Raw genomic sequence first — 19431 nt, 5'->3', positions numbered from 1 at the left:
AATTCAAGCCCAATTCAACTAATTTGAGACTAAATTGGCCTCGGGCTGATCCTGACTCAAGCCTAATCCTTTAATTAAAAGCCCAATTGACATACGTGAACCCAATTTGGTTCTAAATCGAGCCCAAGGGCTCCAAATTGGGTAAATTGGACTTGAGATCTAGCAAGTAAATTTATGTTATGATAAATTAGAAAATTATGAAATAAATAGGGATTAATGTGACCCTTATGTGATTAATTTAGGTGATCAAGAATTTGTCACCCGGACGTAAGAAATTGGAAAGCAAATTGCAGTAAGTAACCCTGGCACAATCTTATTGATTTCAAATTGTTTAATTGTAAGTATGAAATTATGAAATTGTATTTGATATGATGTATTTTCTCAAAATTAGGATCAAGTATATGATTGCATATGATCCATGAATTTGATTAAAGAGCATCCTTCATGAATATTTGATGGTGTATGAGTTATGAAATTATGATTATGATAAACTGCATGAAAAATGATATTTGAGGCATATTTATGCATTTTAAATTATATGATGTCATTTATCATTTTCCAACCTATTATGATGATTATGATTTATGAAAAAAAAGAATAATGATTTATGAACTCTCAGATTGCTATGTACGGCCCTCGCCAGCGGGTTATAATAGCTCGGCAGATGGCCCTTGCCAGCGGGTTATAATAGCTCGGCATACGGCCCTCGCCAGCGGGTTTAATAGCTTGGTGTAGACCCTGCCAATGGGGAATAATACTTGGCAAAGATTATGGCCCTCGCCAGCGGGTTATAATAGCTCGGCATATGGCCCCGCCAACTAGTAATAGTAGTTGGTAAAATTACGGCCCTGTCATGGGTAATAATAGTGACCATAGCTGAACTACCATCTGAGAGCATGGTTTTCAAAGCATGAATAATGGCAATTATGGATTTCAAAGCATGAATAATGGCAAGAATTTTATATGATGCATATTCATATTTATGAACTTTCATTGATAGAACATGCATTGCTTTATAACCTGATTTGTGTATATCATCTATAAAATGCTTTATTTTGCCATAACTGTTAGCTTCTTAAACACTGCATTGGCATAATTATGCTTGATCCAATAAGATAGTACTTGGTTACTTACTGAGCTGTGTAGCTCATATCTTTTTATTTACTTTTTCTACAGAGGAATAAGACTACTAGGAGCAGGAAGCTTGGTGTTATTCAGGGTTGGGGTAACTGAAAACGTTATGTAATAATTAAATTTTAGAAGCTCTGTATTGTTCCAACTTCATGAATAATGTTATAACATTAGTAAATGAAACTATTTATTTTTATTATGAAATTTTAAGTGGCTTCGTGTTATTGTGTGCATAAGATTGCAATAGCACGACCGTGTCATGATCCGGATTTGGGGCGTGACATTTAGTGGTATCAGAGCCGAAGACGGCTCTTGTCCGATGGTGAAAAAGGTATGAGGCTCAATAGTCTCACATCGGAAAGACTCGTTCTAGAGCCTGGGCATATGAGGCGGGTGTCTCCTAATCCTGCAGACGCGTTTTTGGGAGGAAAACAAAATCGAAGAGGGGTGAAGGACGCTTGCGTGAAGCTCCGGAACCGGACAATATCTGGCAAGGGAGCACCGCGGTCCCTCATCATGTGGCCCCCACATGGGCACTGCGTGCCTCACGTGCCCCGAGGAGGCGGGGGCGTGACATTTGGTATCAGAGCCGAGGACGACTCTTGTCCGATGGTGGAAAGGGTGTGAGGCCCAATAGTCCCACATCGGAAAGACTCGTTCTAGAGCCTGGGCATATGAGGCGGGTGTCTCCTAATCCTGCAGACGTATTTTGGGAGGAAAACAAAACCGAAAGGGTGAAGGACGCTTGCGTGAAGCTCCGGAACCGGACAATATCTGGCAGGGGAGCCCCGCGATCCCTCCTCATGGGGCTCCCACATGGGCACTGAGGAGGCGGGGGCGTGACAGCTATGACATAGAAAAGTTTGGGTGGAAGAAAACCAATAGGAGTGCGACAAAATTGTTAAACTATCCAAGTATAATTATCGCAAAGAAGAATCTTATCAAGCATACATAACTGAAGGAGACAAGCTGCCTCATTTTCTGCTAGGGATAGAAAAGTTTGGCAAGCATTAGGCTTCCAAGAATCTATTTCTCCAAATCCAGCAATTAAAATAAATTTATTTTTATGAGAAAATAAAAAGGAGAACTAGTAAATGCAGCTTTGTTTATCCAAATGCAAAATAAAACTGAATTTATCAACTCTCTTTATTAGATAATTGCAATGTTTGTGAGTCAAAATGATACATGACTAAAGAGGAGAGAGCAATTATAAAATGCTACTGAAGTCTCGAGTCCTGCTCACCATGATGCATATCAATTATGCAAGACCATGGCTCTTCATCATCCACATGCGCGCGGTCCATCATTCCGGTGCTAGTTACAACGAGACATTATTTTCTCACGTGCAGGGCACGTGCCTCCGAGTAGAGACGGCACTAGCCGGCAGAACCCCTGATCTCCGGCTCTACCCCTTGGTCCCTTCCCACGGGCGAGTGCTGGAGGGGTGGGAGACTCTTTTGAAATCTTTAATGCAACGGCTACTTCTTTCAGATAAAACCGCACGCTTGCCGAGAAATGCCTCCCCTGTCCCTTTATACCCCTCTCTCTCTCTCTCTCTCTCTCTCTCTCTCTCTCTAACCCCTCTCTCTCTCTCTCTCTCTCTCTCTCTCTCGTGTTCGTCTTCATAATTAAAGGACAATTCCCGTAACCCCCACCATTATAGCTCTTATCTGTTCCTCTTTTCCTCCTCCTCTCTCTCTCTCTCTCTCTCTCTCCCCCTTTGTTCTACATTGCTCATCTCTACCTCTGGCCTCCCCTGCAAGCAAGAAGAGTCCGTGGTGAGGGAGACAAATGTCTTTGCGGATTTGGGCTCTCTCTGCATCGCTTTGCTTCGTTCTTCTGGTCTCTTCCGCTTCGGCCTTGACTCCTGATGGTACCAAAATATTTCAATCTTGGGCAAAGATCTTTCCTTTTGCCTCCTCTATTCACTGTAGTTAATCCATTGCCTTCTGGGAAACTTAGGAGAAGCACTGCTGGAGCTAAAGGCGGCGTTCAATGACACGAAGCGGATCCTGCGGAGCTGGCGGCGGGCTGACCCAAACCCCTGTGGCTGGACCGGCATCACCTGCCATTTCCCCGACCTTAGAGTTCGGTCCATGTCTGTAATCCTAGCTCTTTCTTCTCTTCCTCTACTCTCCTTTTCTCTTCGTCTCTTATATCAACTCTACTCCGCCGCAGAAATCTACCTTACATGCAGCTCGGAGGCATCATCTCGCCAAGCATCGGCAAGCTCCAGAGGCTGCAGAGACTGTAAGACTTTAAGCCTTTCCAATTTTTCCCTCCGTCTCCCGAGCATGCCTGGATGGTTGAAGGAAGAGATGGTTAAAATACTTAAAGGTCTCATCTTTCTTGTGAAAATGAGCTAAAGGCCTCATCTTTCTACTGGTTTTGTTAACGAGACTTTGCAGAGCTCTTCATCAGAATAGCTTGCATGGACCTATTCCGGCTGAGATCAGAAACTGCACCGAGCTAAGAGCACTGTATTTTTTTTCTATCTCTTTCCTATTTTTGTAGTATTTATTTGCGCTTAGTATTTCTCATTTGATTGTTTGCAAAAACTGTATTCCCCTGTTTGTGAAGGTATCTGAGAGCTAATTACCTACAAGGCAGTATTCCTCCGGAGATTGGAGAGCTTACTCATCTTTCCATCATGTATGTTCTCTAACTTCTGGGCCCTTTTTTTTGTTCTGCTTTAATATCTTTTCTCTTAATTTCTGTTGATTGGATGTTAAATGCAGGGATTTGTCGAGCAATCTACTGAGGGGAACAATACCTCCCTCAATCGGTCGTCTCACCCATTTGCGTTTTCTGTAAGTTTAGAAAACGATCTCATTTAATCTTATTCTATGTTAGCCGATCTAGAATAATACTATATGTGCTAGCTTTGCATTTTGATTGTGGAATCTTGTGGTTCCTTCTGTTGCAGAAACTTATCCACCAACTTCTTTTCTGGCGAAATTCCAGATGTTGGAATACTAGGCACTTTCAGGAATACCTCGTAAGTTGCATCCCTGCTCTCCCACTTGCCTAGCAACATAGATGATGAGTGCCTTTTTATGCATTCATATAAGATTGATCATCATTTTCAATAGGTCATAAAGTAATTTCGATATGCGAGGGATTGGATGTATGTTAGTCCTTAATACCTCCTTGGAGTTGTTATAATGGTGCAAAGTTGATGCAGGTTCGTTGGAAATTTAGAGCTATGTGGCTTGCCAATCCAGAAACTATGTCGTGGTTCAATGGGCTTTCCTGCAGTGCTTCCGCACCCGGATTCTTTTGCTTCACCAGGCAAGTTTTGATTTGGAGTTTATTAACAGTTGAGAATGACGATAGAGAACGGTTCTAACTTTATTATGAGTAGAGAAGGATGAAGTACCTTGTTATTTAATATACTGATTGCAGTTTCCGATCTTTCTTGGAGTTAAATCATCAGGGATCCCACAGATTGCTCCAAAACGAACGACACATTTTCTTAATGGGATTATAATAGGTGCTATGTCTACAATGGCCCTGGCATTAGTTGCAGTCCTTGGTTTCCTTTGGATCTGTTTACTGTCAAGAAAGGGAAAGGTAGGAGGCAAATACTCAAAAGTGGATAAACAACTTGTTCAAGATATTGGTAAGCTATATAATCTCCTCTGTCCCTTCTTCCCTCAGTCTCCTACGAGCTCCCTAAGTTATTTGATATTCTTTCAAAGTAGGTACCAAGCTTATCACTTTCCATGGAAACCTTCCATATTCATCCGGGGAGATCATAAAAAAGCTGGAGCTACTCGATGAAGAGGATATTGTTGGATCAGGTGGATTTGGTACTGTCTACAAGATGGTGATGGATGATAATAATGTATTTGCTGTCAAGAGGATTGATCGGAACCGTGATGGATCTGATCAGATTTTTGAGAGGGAACTCGAGATTCTGGGCAGCATCAAACACATCAACCTTGCTAATCTGCGAGGCTATTGCAGGCTCCCTTCAGCCAAACTCCTCATATATGATTATTTGGCTTTGGGCAGCTTAGACCACTATCTGCATGGTAGGTTCCATGACTGAAGCATTAGTTTTATTTTTCAGAACAATTACCTGTTTTTAGTTATTTTTAGTGTAAAAGTAATACTAATAGACAACCTGAGATTACTATACATGCATCAGTAACTATATACATTTTCCATTGGTGATCAAAACCTTCATAATATTTATATCACTTCCACCTATCCTCTATTACCTATGTCTGCATGAAAATCAGCAGTCAACCATATAGAGAGCTTGGCGAAATTTATTCCCTTCTATTACTAACTTGTGCTTTACATTTCTATACATTCAGAACATGGGCAAGATGAACAGCCCTTGAACTGGAATGCACGGATGAAAATTGCCCTTGGCTCCGCCAGAGGGCTGGAATATTTGCACCATGATTGCTCTCCTGGGATAGTGCATAGAGACATAAAATCCAGCAATATTCTACTAGATAGAAGCCTGGAGCCTCATGTGTCAGATTTTGGTCTTTCCAAGCTTCTTGTAGACGATGATGCACACATTACGACGGTTGTGGCTGGTACTTTTGGCTATCTGGCACCAGGTTTGTTAACAACTTTCATAAATTTATCTACCTGCACCATTACTCTGTCTCACATATCAAATTTTGCCGGTGATGTCAAGTTCTCAAAACAATCTACTTAGTACATCCAAAATTATTATTGAACCTATGGACATTAAAAAAAAAAAAGCTCCTATCTCACTGATCAGTTCGTAGGTTCATCTAGTGATTGTGGACATTCATATTACATTATGTGCAACAGAATACCTGCAAAATGGACATGCAACGGAGAAATCAGATGTCTATAGCTTTGGCGTGCTCTTGTTAGAGTTAGTCACTGGAAGGAGGCCTATAGATCCATCCTTCGTCAGAAGGGGCCTGAATATTGTTGGCTGGGTGAGTAATCCCTACATTTCTCATATATTTTTTTTCCATTGTATTTCTTTCTTTCTTCCATCTTTTAATGTTCCAAGTGTTGCAGCTGAACACGTTATCAGGAGAGCATCGGTTGGAAGAAATTGTTGACGAGAGGTGTGGTAATGTGGATGCCGAAGCAGTCGAAGCAATTCTCGATATAGCTGCAATGTGCACCGAGGCAAATCCAGATGATCGACCTTCTATGAACAGGGTATTAAAAATGCTGGAGGAGGAGATTATGTCGCCCTGCCTGAGTGATTACTACGAGCCTCACTTGGACATTTAAGCCGGTGGAGCGGGGTTCTGTAGATATACACCGCTTGTGAATTAAGGCCATTTCCTTCCCATCCCACCTAGGGGGAGTTTTGTACTTCGGGGATGTGTTTCTTCTTCCCAGAACTGTGGTTGTTAAGCAGGGTATATTGTTTTGGGTGCATGCATAGATGACAAACATTGCAGTTGTCTTCCTGTCTGCGTTGATTGCAGACTATTTCAGTTTATCAAGCTTGGCCTGATGAAAAAGAATGGTTTTTTGGTAACAAGAAATCAGAAGTGCTTGTCATGCGACCTTCAATATCAGATACTACTAGCATTCTCAACAAAACACAAATACCAGTAGGAAGTGCTATGCTGAGTTCAACTAGAATTCCTGGAAAGGGCGTTTAGGCCTTTAAGGCTGAGGTATAATGTGACGTGGAACTGTTTTACATCATAAGCCTAGGTCCTTAAAACTATTCTAGATCTTGCTTTACCAAGGTGCAGTTTATAGTAGTTTCGAGCATCATCTTTGCTTTGTTATGAGTAGTAAGATGACTCACCTTTACACTTTTCATCACCAGCATTTTATTCCTTTCTTCAGAAGCATTGATTCTAATTTAGTGGTGGCTTTATTATGTTGGCCCTGGGTCACCTTGTTACAGCACACCCACTTCATTTCTGAAGCATGATTAAGATGGGGTACCTTAGTCTGGGACGAACTCAACCATGGAAACAAACCAAAACAAGAGAGGACCGCAGTATCCATCACCGAACCTCACCCAAAATGGCTAGTCGGAAGTTATTATTTGAGTTCGTTGATCCTATATAAGTACCCAAAATCTATCCAGTAAATAACCGATGTGGGACTAAATACACGTCCGCACGGATCCTCACATATACTCTCTTTTTAAGTCTTGGCGTCCTCGTCAAGCTAAAAGTCAAATCCATTCAAATCTAATCACAAATACCACGATCGGCTCATGATCAGCCCTCATGGATTCATGCTGCAGTGTTTCTTAATCCACATAGGTTATGAGTCGGGTTCGCTCTGATACTATTTGTAACAATTCAGGACCTTATCCAAAATGACTAGCCAAAAGGTATTATTTGAATTCATTGATTCTATATAAGTATCCAAGATCTACCCAGCAAATAATCGATGTGGAACTAAAAATATATTTGTACGAGTTCTCACAAAAATGACGAGCCAATGACCAACCCCACCATCCAAGGCCTTGGATGCCTGGAAATTGGGTCCGAGCTTGTTTCTCCGTGCCTTGTGCAAAGCCAAGATGGTACAACCCACATCCCAATAAATAGTTTTTATAGCTAGAGCATAGGGAAGGCCCACTTCGTCACACCAAGCTTGTGAGTCTCGGTTGGACGGGCCCTGCCCATTTAAACGTTTTAAGGCAGTACGGAGGCTAAAAAAGGACAAGCCCCACCACACTCTTGTAGCCACGCCTGCGACTCTCATGTGCCCAGATCACTGGCAGACTGGTAACGGACACATTGCAATGTGCCAAGATTCCGCTGGATCGTAGCCACAGTTTCAGCTAATGAACCAAATGATCAACTTGAATAAGACGGGGCAAACTCTTATGCAGCGAAAATTCAGGCGTGGAGCTTTGGGGCTCATCATGGACACTGTTTTCGAGCTTCCCTAGAATGCAAAGCCTGAAATAGATAAGAGTTAAATGAAGAGCAGGCTGCCCATGCACTTTTCGTAAAACTATTTTTGCACAAAATCAGGCTTTATGGTGGTCTCTAAATTGAACTAATCCCACCAAATAGCCCCTCAAGGGTGCCAAAGATATTGAAAGCTCCAGCACTGTTCAAAAAATTTTGAGTGTTTGTGCAATAACCTAGGACCTCACGCAAAATGGTTAGTCGAAAGATATTATTTAGATTACTTGATCCTATATAATTACTTAAGATATACGCAGTGAATAACCGATGTGGGACTAAACACACGTCTGCGCGAGTCGCCTAATCCACATAGGTTATGGGTCGAATCCATACTATTTGTAATAATTCAAAACATCATCCAAAATGACTAACCGGAAGATATTATTTGAGTTCCTTGATCCTGTATAAATACCCAAGATTCTGTACAAGTACCAAGATCTATCTAGCGAATAACCGATGTGGGACTAAACACACGCCTGCACAAATTCTTACAATTTGATTGCAGCAAAGAGCACGAGAATGGTGATTGAATGAAGCTTGAATGTTCCTATGGTTGATCCTGATGCATCATTCATGGATGAGTTGAAAACTTTGAGGTGCATCACTGCAGGTGCAGAAGCACCGCCGCATGATGTATCGATGGCTAGAACTGCGCTGGATGCGCTAAAGACAGTAGTGGAATCTTTGAGGCCAAGACTTGGACTTTTAAGAAAAATAATGACATGATTGCAATCTTAATATTAATTCCAATATATCAAAAGGATTAGCTATCAAAAGTGCAGTATTCCACACATTAAATTCTTATACAAAAGTTGGTCGAACAAAGCATGTCTGCTAACTTCCCAAAGTATCACCCAGCCCTGCCCATGACACTGAAACTACAGACAAGAAAACTACAGTGACAATAATTTCATGGCAACAGGCGAAAGGCCCATTAGATGCCTCTCTCCAAGCAGCTAGTAGGGTAAATGCCAAACATAAGGGGTTTCTCTAAAACATCCAACCAGGCATAGCATATCCACTAATTACTACAAGACGGATGCTGCAGTTGCAAATTCCTGGCGCCAATGCTTCAAGTAATTTTCCTCCGAGAGCTAACAGACTTGCACCCTATTAACTTCTCTTGATTCATACACAATACATCGGAATCCCATGAACTGATTCCATTCACTATCATAAACTATCAAAAAAGATCATCATCGGCAGATCTGATCCAGAGTTGGTGCTTGTGTAGTTGTGCCTGCAACATGCTTCTTATTACTTCGACCATGCCTACATGGGTATTTCTGCTCGAAGAAGCTTCGACTGGGGAAAAACCCTAACTCCTATTCTACATTCTGGCAGAGGATCTCTTGCCCAAACAACTAGAACCTGCTTTTTGCCCTGTAGACAGAGACCAAGGAAAAGATGACCACTTCAACATGGGCTCAACTTCTAATAGGATTCATGTGCTTCAACTTTCATGACTAAGCTTCAAATCTTGCGTTTTGGTTAGAACCGATATGAAAAAGTTTAAAAGTTTGGGGAGTTTCAACAGTTTTGTGATTCTAGTCAGACTAAGATTGGTTAGATGTGTTAACTTTAATGAATATTTAGGTAATTCAGTTATAATTGCACCTCTGACAAGCTTTAACTTGGATTCTGTAAGTCCAACAAGAACTGGATGCACTTCATCCTTTCTTAAGAAATGCAGCCGAAGAGGTACATTTTTTACCAGTATTTTATATTGCTGATTAAACTTGCACAAAGTAAGAAAGATCTTGTATGTATCTCATCAAATCTTCATAGTTAGAAATTAGAAAAAAATAATTTTCCAAAAATTGAAAAATTTGGATGTCTTACATTTCAAAGCCATACACAAGCAAGATCCTGTTACGTTTCATTATTTGCCCAGACTTAGGTAGCAAAGTATCTAGGAAGCTCAAGAAGACAACTTTACAATGCCATCTTGTATTTGAGAAAAGTAGAAACAGGGAATGTTCTAAGATCTAAATTTATATTTTAGTTCTTCAGATGAAAATATTGAATCTGCAAAGTTGATAATTTAAAGTTCATTCCTCATAGGCGCATGCTTTCATAAATAAGTCGATTGTTGTGTGTTAGACGGCTGCGAGGGAAACTGTTGCTGCTGGGAAGCAGCAGATGATCTTAAGAGTGCTTAAGCAATGCCTAACCTGTATGATGCAAGGGCTGCTGTGCCTATTGGCATGTGCATCTCACCGGGGTGTCATCATCATCCACAAAATTTTTACCAGGTTGTCACCTATTGGGTGTGGATGCACAGGTGTGCATCTACATGTAAGCATATATGTAATTCAATTATTTGTTTCATTGTGTCCTCATATATAACACAATCTAGTTTTCCTTTGAAGTCCAATCTAATATATCCCACTCCACATGAGCATCCCAAAAGTTTTCATCCAAAACCTTAAACCCAAGCTGTATTCTCCAGGAAGTTGGAAGATAAGCATTTTGCTCAACAAATTCTTCACCTTCTTTTTTGAGTACAAAACCAGGATATTTATCAGGAGCACCTATCGCTTCAGCCTGGGCTATGGAATAATACAAGTTGCTATAAACTTCTAAGTATGGCTCAGGGCTGCAATCATCCATCAAAGCATAGCATTAAGTTCATTAATTAAAATTGTGTATCAAACTGATTGAATACTTGCAGAAATGGAGTCAGATGTTAGACAAACCTGGCAACTGATTTTTTACTGATAATTTCTTGAATGTTTCAGGGTCTCTTCCATTGCTGAACAAATTCAAGACAGACTCCTGACTTCCATTGGATTCATATTTCCAGAGCTTATTCTGACATAACTCAGGACCATCTAAGAGGTTATCAATCGCATTGTCAGCTTATTGTCAGGTGGCTGCGGGAAGTGTTTGCATATAGCCCTCAGCGCCCTTCGGAGTTTAACCAATCCAGCTCTATGAGACAGATGAAAGAATTTGAGGCCAAAAGCACAAAAGATATAATATTAATTCATATGCGTCTGATGTCATATATATACATAAGAGTTAACAAAGGAACACAGGAATTCAGCTACTCACTGATAGAGCTCTTGCATATGGTAAAATGTATTGAAATACATCAGCACATTGCTCATTGGTTTGGTAATCTCCAGGACTAGCATTTTTATGTATGGCTAGGTCATCTTCGCTGGATGAATCTGGATTTATTTGGAGACCATATAAGCAGAAAAAGCTCTGGCCCAAAGCATTATCAATACCCAACTCCATTTACTCTATTTCTACAACCACCACAAGACTACCAACATCAGCAAGAGTTTTGTTTTTGCGTTGCCCTCTAGATGAATCAGACTTACCATCTGTAGCATTCTTCCCAGTTTCTTGTTCCTCCTCAACCTTATCTTGTTCTTCATGACCACAGAGATGATAAGGAATCATGTCTTCTAGGGCATTCTTGTATGGAGATGCAATTTCTTCCTTACTGTTTGTACCTAAAAAAAATGCAGAATTCAGCTTTGACTCAGTCAGAGATGGTTTTCAATGTTACCATGAGAATCCAACTTATCCCTTTTGCCTGATTTCCAAATAAAACTTACCATTCAGCAAGTTCAGTTTTACATCTAAGGCCAATAGATGCTTTATTGCAAACTTGAGAAATGTCCCATCCTCCCCTTCACCATCCTTACCAGCACAGCAGACCCCATACTCCGCAAGCAAGTCATGGACTGCCACAATTAGGTCAACCTGTGACGTTACATACATCGCAAATTGATACAAATAAAATGCAAAAATGAGAAAAAACTCAAACAATAAGCTATTTATACCACAAAGAATAGATATTACCGAAATTTTGACAGAAACTGTAGGGTCGCTGTGTTGAAGTTTGCAGAAAGCAGTGGCTGCATCTACAAGGCACAAATATTCAAGCTGAACTGTTTGAGCTGAAGTTCCTGAACTGGATGATTTTTGGCCGGATCATACCTACTGCACTACACATAACTGTCAGAGGCAGAGAATGAATATCGACAGTTATACAAACAAGAGAACTAAAGCCATCCTGCAAGTATGGAAACACATCGAACAGATCTTCAACTTAAGATGTTATGCATTCATGAAATAAACTTTGCAAGTTAATCATTTTCCTTAAAAAGGACATCCTATACATGTTCTGCTGAGAGGGCTTCTCTTTTCCTTTTTCTTTTTTTACACATCTGTGTTTCTGTGTGTGCGTGAGAGAGAGAGAGAGAGAGAGTGAGTGAGTGAGTGTGTGTGTGTGTGAGAGAGAGAGAGTTAAATGGAAGAGAAACCACCTAAGACTTATTAAGTAAATTCAAATTTGAGGACATTGTTAATGGTGGTAGGAAGCCAAACAATAAGGACTATTGGATTAAAACCTTAAGAACCAGTTTAAGGTGAAAAAAGATACTCCCACTGACGAGATACAAATTGCAAAAGATTTGCAGATATAAAAATCAAGCAGCAATTCGTGGGCCCAGTATACACAGAACTCTTGAAGACTTGATTGAACCTTTAGCCTTAATGTGGGATGATAGTAGGTCTCCTAATGATCAACTTAGAGGACAGAAGGAAACGTAGAATAGCAAATTATTGCCCTCAAAACAGATCCTCCAAGGCCAGCATTTCAAAAAGATCTCTGTAAGCAAGATTTGTCTTTCAGGCAAGTTGGGCTTCCTGGCAGGGTATGCAGCATCATAAGTTAAAAGCTTTGTTGTGAAGCAGCAGCCAGATGAGATATTGTATTTCGAACCCTTATCTTTAGTAGATAGAAAAGTTTATTTTCCCGTGATTATGAAGTCATAAAGACACATAACTGTAAAAACTAAAGAGGCACGATAAAACTCATCACCAACTTCTATACTCAGAGCAACAATATTAGTTAGTCTGAAATCTTCTACCTAGGGTGCTGCTCACCCACTTTAGAATCTTTGGCATCTCACCCTAGCATCCATTTCATTAGTGCTTCCTTACTTAAAAGATTTTCTTTTGAGTAGTCTGGCTCCTTGATCTCGTACCCACTCCCAATTCATGTAACCAAGCTCATAGTAACAAGAATGCACAACCTCTACTTGTAAAGTCGGAGTATAGAAGGCAGAGGAAGATATAAATGGAGAAGATCAGGATGGACTGTCAATCCTTCAATCCTGATATCTTTAGGATACTGGAATAAAACTAAATGATTTCCAATAACTTTAAACTTTTGGCACTGTAACACCAACAACCTCTCAATCTCTTAATCTTCTCCATTATCTCTGAAGGCCCTTCTTCGACCTGTGTGAGAGACGTCACACAATATGTTAGCAGCAAAACATAAATAAGCCCTACACCAAGCTAAAGAGATGTCATAGGTCACTAGACTCCTCCAAATTCCACTACCGAAGTGATCATGATTTTGTTAAACCATAACATGATTGAATCCATTTGCTCCTTTCTAAGTAAAGGGCATATTATCACATTGGTTAAATTACTGTCCCACCAATGGCTGCTTTCTGATATTTCACTTTGACAAGAGCCTCGTGGAATTGGTCACCCTGTTCATCCAGATTTTAGATCCATTAATCTAAAGGTGTTCTATTTCAAATTTTTATCAATCTAAAAATAGAGAAGGGAAGCCCTCAAGTATCTTTCGGTATGCAAAAACTTTGCCCAATTATCGGTTAAAGTTATTGTTGCTACAAGTATTAAGATTATGCATGGTGGCTTGAATGTAAAATAGAAAAGATATCATCAAACTCAAGTTAAGAGTACATGAATCTATAATTAAATGTTACAATCATAAATGCCATACTTTGATAAAATGCATATAATTCATAAGCTTAAATTTCATTTTCCAAATGATGCAGACTAATAAACACAAAGAGGCTAACATATATTCAAGCTAAAAACTAAAACAAAAAATAACTTACATAAATATCATTTTGATCAATAAAGTTCTTCACTTGAGTTGCACTTCGAGATATATCCTCAAGTTCTTTGACCACCATATGTATCCAGTGCCTGCTTATGGGTTCTGATATATCCAAATCAGATGCATCACTAGTTTTTGGCAATAAACTTTGGTCCTTTTGTGATGCAGGAGGACCTACCATACCAGCTGCAACAGTTAAGACCTGCAGTTTACGCCAGTAACAGTCCAGATATGCCTGAATATCCATATATTCTGCCTTTTCACATGATGACACTAGGATATTAATGTTGGTAGTTCAATGCGACTCTTTCACTTTCTTTAATGCCACCGGATACTATGTCAAGCTAGACATCTTTAGTAGAAAGAAGAAGTGGAACAAGCACCTTTATAAACTCTGTGTGCGTTCCTTCATCATTTCATCTGTGAACTTCCAAGTAATGAATCAAGTTTTAACAAGTTAATCTCATGAAGAACCCTACCAACGGTTAGCAAATTGACAAGCTCGCAATGAGGTAGAAAGATAAGATCCTTAGTCTCCGTCAATTTCTTGTTCTTTCTCAGAAGCGATAAGCAAATGGAGAACTCATTGTAAGCTTTTGCCTTAGTACCAGAAAAAAGGGACAGACGACCACTTAGCCAGAAGAAGCGAACCCAAAATGCACTGTTATTGGTTAAAATAGAATTTTGCTCAGAACTTTCTTCGCAGTCAGAGTCCCCAGTCATCATTATACTTGCATTTTGAGAAGAAACAGTTGGCGGCATATTTTCTTCCTCTGCTGTGCAGTGTACAAGCTCGGCCGTTCCATTAGGATCTTTTGTCTCTGTTGCGATATTAGGACCGGTGACATGGTTACCTAGATCAACCAAGTCATAGGGAGAATCCAAAGCTACCAACTCAATGACTTTGCAAAGATGATAAGATGCCTCCAAGAAAAACTCTGGCTGTTTTGATTTGTTAGCAGACCACGATCCTTGGTCATAGTATAGCTCAGCAAGAAATAAACTACAAAGTGGTGACCTATCCTGACCTGAGTGTCTAGTCAGTTTTTCTAATTCCAGAAGTTTGATGAAGCTTTCTTGAAAGGGAATACCTTTTTGGGCAACCTCTTCTAGTAACAAATGACCTATATGATAGGCACCATAATTTTTTGAAGCTTTAGATATAAATTGTAGAACATCATTATGCTCAAGAATTGGTGTGTATGTGGGAATGTTAGAAAGAGAACCATCACAGCTACTGGAACAATCGTGATTTCCAGTATTTTGCCTTTTGAGAATGTAAGGTTCTCGAAATCGAAAGTCAACTTCTGCCAGATCCTTGCCACCAGCTTCCAATTCTTCTTTCCCTGACTTGCAACTTCTAAGCCTTTCAAGACATGTACTCCGCCTTTCCTGAGGATGGGCTTTGTCTGTACAGATTTCTTTTCCCTTCACTTCACTTGATTTCTCAAATCCATGAGAACTTAGTGACGTGTAATCACCAAAAGAACAAATACCATGTGTTCCTCCTTCTGCAGAGTCCAGAATAATTTCTGAAGCTGTAGCTAAGTGCATGTCTATCTTGGTGCAGGTAAAACTTCCCATATTTTCAGAAATCCAAATTCCTGAGCTCCCCTTATCAGGGCTTGTATCGCCCGAAAAAACTTCTCCTTGCCTGTCAGTTAAGCTTTCACTTATTGCATCATCATGATTGTCTGCAATCCCTGGCTCAGAAATCTTCCCATCTTTTGGGAGGAAAATGCCAAGGATCCCATCCACAAGGGTTGACCATGTTGCTCCAGTCAACTGCAGCTCTATGTTATGATTGCTTCTTTTTGACAGGCTATTATTGTCTATCTCATCATCTGTTCGTTTTCTTCTGTCAGGAAACTTAAGCTTAACATGCTTCGGTTCCAGTTTATCTATACCATGAGGTGCAAATGGTACTCGTTCAGCATCCTCAATGGTGTTCTTGACATGCAAAGCACGAGAATGTGATGGCCAGTGCCTAATTAGTAGATTTGCCACAGAGAGGCATGCAACCTCATCCCCTATAGCAATAAGTACCTCCAAGAGTTTTTCCATGCAATTCCCTGCACAACAACAACAATAGTAGTTTAATTTTAGAATCTAGTATGAATATCAACAGCAAATTAGACAGGAACAATCTTATAACATACTACATGGACATCAATTGGGGCTTGTCCTAATCGTAACACCCCTCTGCTTAGCAGACAAAGGTTCTGGGTTCAGGTCCTGGATGCTGCATCCCCAAGCATTTGGGTGTAGGTAATTATAGCATCTCTCTCCCTCTCTCACCCCCCCCCCCCCTCCCTTTTCCCCCACAAAAAAAAAGGGACTACAAGGACATGTAAGTAAGAAACGTACAGTTGTTAGGGCTGCATAAAAGCCCTTGCTCAAATGCCCATCTTGAGGTGCTTATTAAGCCCATTGTGCATGACAGTGTTCCCAACTGATTCCAAACAACCGAGTCATTTGTATCAATCTCTACAGCTTGAAGATAGCACTGTAGAGCACTCTCATAATGCATGGAGCCTTGTTGAAGGAAAACGGCGGCCAGATTCTTCAGCGACAAAAATCTGTTCAAACAATAGAAAGGAGAACAGTGTTTCTCCCAAGTTTATATACCAAAAAAAAAAAAAAGAATGAATGAAAGAAAGAAAATAGAAGGTTGCAGGCAGCGAACCTCAGCTGTAAGAGATGGCGATCACGAGCATTATCATCGATCTAAAGAAAACAACAGAATCAATCATTGGCAGGAATGTAAGAATAAACCTAAAAATTGTTTGGCAGCTGAGTCTACCTGAGCATTTGATACAAGAGGATCCTTTAAAACAGCCTCTAAAAGTTCACGAGCTTTTGCATAATCTTTAGCTTGAAACATCAGAAGTCCCTCATGGTAAGTTTGAGAAAGATGAAACTCCTGGAAAAGATACTCAGAATTTGTCAAGCAAGAGTTCATACAAAGTAGTAGTTCCATCTGAGGAAAGTGTGCAATAACAGTATATCATGCCCTTGTAATAAAAGCAAGCTGACACAATAAGCATGTCCCTGCACTAGCAGTGAACATGATGCTTTGTGAAAAACATATGTAGGAATTCATAGACACAGCTGAGTGTGGTTCGTGAGTACACTGGTAACCATTGGCCAGGTGGTGAGGATTAATAATTACATTTGAGCGCAAAATGGTGGAAATCTGGGGTGACATCAATGGGGATTTTTCAATCACTGTAGCTCCTATTCTAGAGGAGATGCAGCAGTAACAAAGGAAAGAATTCAGGCAACAAAGTGATACAACAGAACATGCACGCGGTTCTTTCACCATCCTCTCTCCTTTTCTTCCTTCCCCTATAATTTCATAGTGCATGGTGATTGTCATGAATTTTACATAGTACTAGAGCATTTTATCCTTACTTCTCTACAGAAGGTTTCCATCTTTTTCCCCCACTCAAACCTGCATACATATTAATTTTCAACATATCCATACACGAATAACAATGAAGATGAATTCAAGTTTGTGAAGCTTGTTGATGTCCATTTGATTGCATGCCTGTTGGAGATCTTTATCCAAATCAAAGAAAGACTTATATGTAGAATCCTGGTCTTAAAGTTACTACAGGATGATGATGGCATGATTCTAACAAGTTCTAGATACTGTTTGCTCACTTTATTTTGCTTGCCGCTCTAGTTCAGTTCCGTTGCATAGCTGTAGTGCAAGAGAACCATTTGTTGCATTCCTTCATTCAGATGCCAAACTTGCAGCACAAGATGATATAGGGAAGACCCATTCATCCTAAACAAGTTAATTGAGCAATTTCAGCATCAATCTATCAAACTGATCCAAGCTGGGCATTGGAAAAATATTTGTTCTAACCTAGGAGTGGAAGTTAGAGAGAGTTTCATGTTTAAACAGTCACTACAGACTGAAAGTAGGTCCATATGTAATGCAATACATTAATATCAGAAGAATTCCTGTAATTTTGGTTCTCATAGGTATCAAACAACATCCAGTCTCAAATAAACAAGGTTTTTAAGGTTATGCATTGATGCATCACAGTTTATACAACATCCATAGTTTGAGCTGTAAACGAGTTTAGATAATATTGCATGCTAATAAAAGTTCTTCATTACATCCATGTTTTATTTTAAGTAGTAAAAGAAAATTACATAAAAATAAAATTAAAAAGAATTTTTACAAAGACTTGAAATATGTACCCTCATTCATAATCAGATTCATCATTATCTAATATATCAAGAAAACCATTAACGGTACATGAGCTATCTCGAAACTTTTTAGTACTAATTATAGTATGCCATGGAAACCCTAGTCCACTCCAGTAAATGACAAATCTAGAAACCTTTAAATGTCTGTCTCATCTATTAATTTCCTCGCTCGTGGCTCAAAACGCCAACAAATCACCACCTTTTCAAAATTCTGCACACGGCTACACACAGGTTGCTTTCCCTAATAAGATTCTCCGATGGATTCTCCCCATCATAAAGATTAAAAAGAAAGAAAGAGAAGAAATGAATAAACCCTAAGCCAGGCGACATCCCAATATATCCGCAGAAAACACTATAAGAAAAGTGAATTCTTGAATTGAGCTACAAGGGCACCACGGCAACGATCAATTCATTTTCCCCCTCAAGATTCGATCTTCCAACACGGGAAATAAACAGAAAATTAAAAGAACAAGATAAAATCAAGAAACTGTAGCGCATAATTCCTAGCAAGTGGAAGAAAACAGAAAAATTTCGATGGCAGAGCACCAAATAAGACCAGAATTCAAACGAAGATGAAAGAGGAGGGAAAGGGGAGGGCCGTGCCTGGGCTTCTTTGGTGGGGGCGAGGGCCTCCCACTGGCCGCTGGAATCGGTGTCGTTGATCGCTGCAATGGAGAACTGGAGAAGATGCCACCGAAGCCAATTAGACAAAGACGAGGAGGGAAAGGTCGGCGAGACAGGGGTGGAGCGAGAAGGGAAGGGAGTGGAGATGGCGCTCACCATGGCGAGAGGCGGTTTGGGCTGTTCGAACCTGGGACTCGTTGCAGCCCTCTCGGAGGTTATCCAACTTCAAATCCCGAACAGAAAAGCTGAAAGAGTCTCAAGCTCGGTAGGGCTAATGTTATGCCGGCACGCATATATACCCTACGTTCTCGAACGCACGCCAAATGTCTGTGGAATTGCATAGCTAAAAATACGCTTAATACCGTTGGATTAATAAACAATTGTAGAGTTGCATCATCCATAATGATTGATAAATTTAACTAATCTAGAAGTTAGGAGTAAATTTGATCGCATAATTCTGTATTAAATCTGTAAAGAAAATTAGATTATACTAATTACACTTGTATAGTACATACACATGTAGATTGAAAATACTAATATCTTCGCCAGCTTTATTATTTTAGAGGATGACTCGGCTATAGTGATAGGTTGGATACAAGAGGTCCGAGTGGGACGGAGAAACCACCCTCTGATTCGAAATTTCTAGGC

The 19431-nt window shown here is 40.1% G+C and overlaps 2 protein-coding genes across 3 annotated transcripts; one reads left to right on the top strand and one right to left on the bottom strand.

Annotated features, from left to right (window-relative positions):
* Positions 1-2776: 2776 nt before the first annotated feature.
* Positions 2777-6837, top strand: LOC103722252 (LRR receptor-like serine/threonine-protein kinase FEI 1). Of its 2 annotated transcripts, none has more exons than XM_008812727.2 (13): positions 2777-3004; positions 3094-3229; positions 3310-3381; positions 3540-3611; positions 3712-3783; positions 3870-3941; positions 4058-4129; positions 4316-4422; positions 4568-4753; positions 4833-5168; positions 5457-5711; positions 5932-6065; positions 6151-6837. In XM_008812727.2, exons 1-13 carry the CDS (start codon positions 2923-2925, stop codon positions 6370-6372), a joined length of 1818 nt encoding a protein of 605 aa, XP_008810949.2. In that variant the 5' UTR covers positions 2777-2922; the 3' UTR covers positions 6373-6837. The 2 variants fall into 2 exon arrangements, with proteins under 2 accessions (XP_008810949.2, XP_008810950.2); XM_008812728.2 differs by having other exon boundaries at positions 2780-3004; positions 4836-5168.
* Positions 6838-8779: 1942 nt separating this feature from the next.
* On the bottom strand, positions 8780-19095 carry LOC103722259 (calcineurin-binding protein 1-like). Its single transcript, XM_039134521.1, has 12 exons — positions 18940-19095; positions 18763-18837; positions 16739-16858; positions 16622-16662; positions 16303-16514; positions 13934-16007; positions 11853-11993; positions 11606-11753; positions 11366-11500; positions 11091-11290; positions 10733-10967; positions 8780-10632 (listed from the first exon to the last, which is right to left on the bottom strand). The coding sequence occupies exons 1-6, from the start codon at positions 18940-18942 to the stop codon at positions 14347-14349; spliced, it is 2112 nt and encodes a 703-aa protein (XP_038990449.1). The 5' UTR covers positions 18943-19095; the 3' UTR covers positions 8780-10632; positions 10733-10967; positions 11091-11290; positions 11366-11500; positions 11606-11753; positions 11853-11993; positions 13934-14346.
* Positions 19096-19431: the final 336 nt, after the last annotated feature.

The sequence above is a fragment of the Phoenix dactylifera genome, chromosome 16, assembly GCF_009389715.1.
Source record: "Phoenix dactylifera cultivar Barhee BC4 chromosome 16, palm_55x_up_171113_PBpolish2nd_filt_p, whole genome shotgun sequence".
Classification (NCBI taxonomy): domain Eukaryota; kingdom Viridiplantae; phylum Streptophyta; class Magnoliopsida; order Arecales; family Arecaceae; genus Phoenix; species Phoenix dactylifera.
The sequence above is the reverse complement of the archived record's forward strand: the minus strand, read 5'-3'. Positions and strand labels throughout refer to the sequence as shown.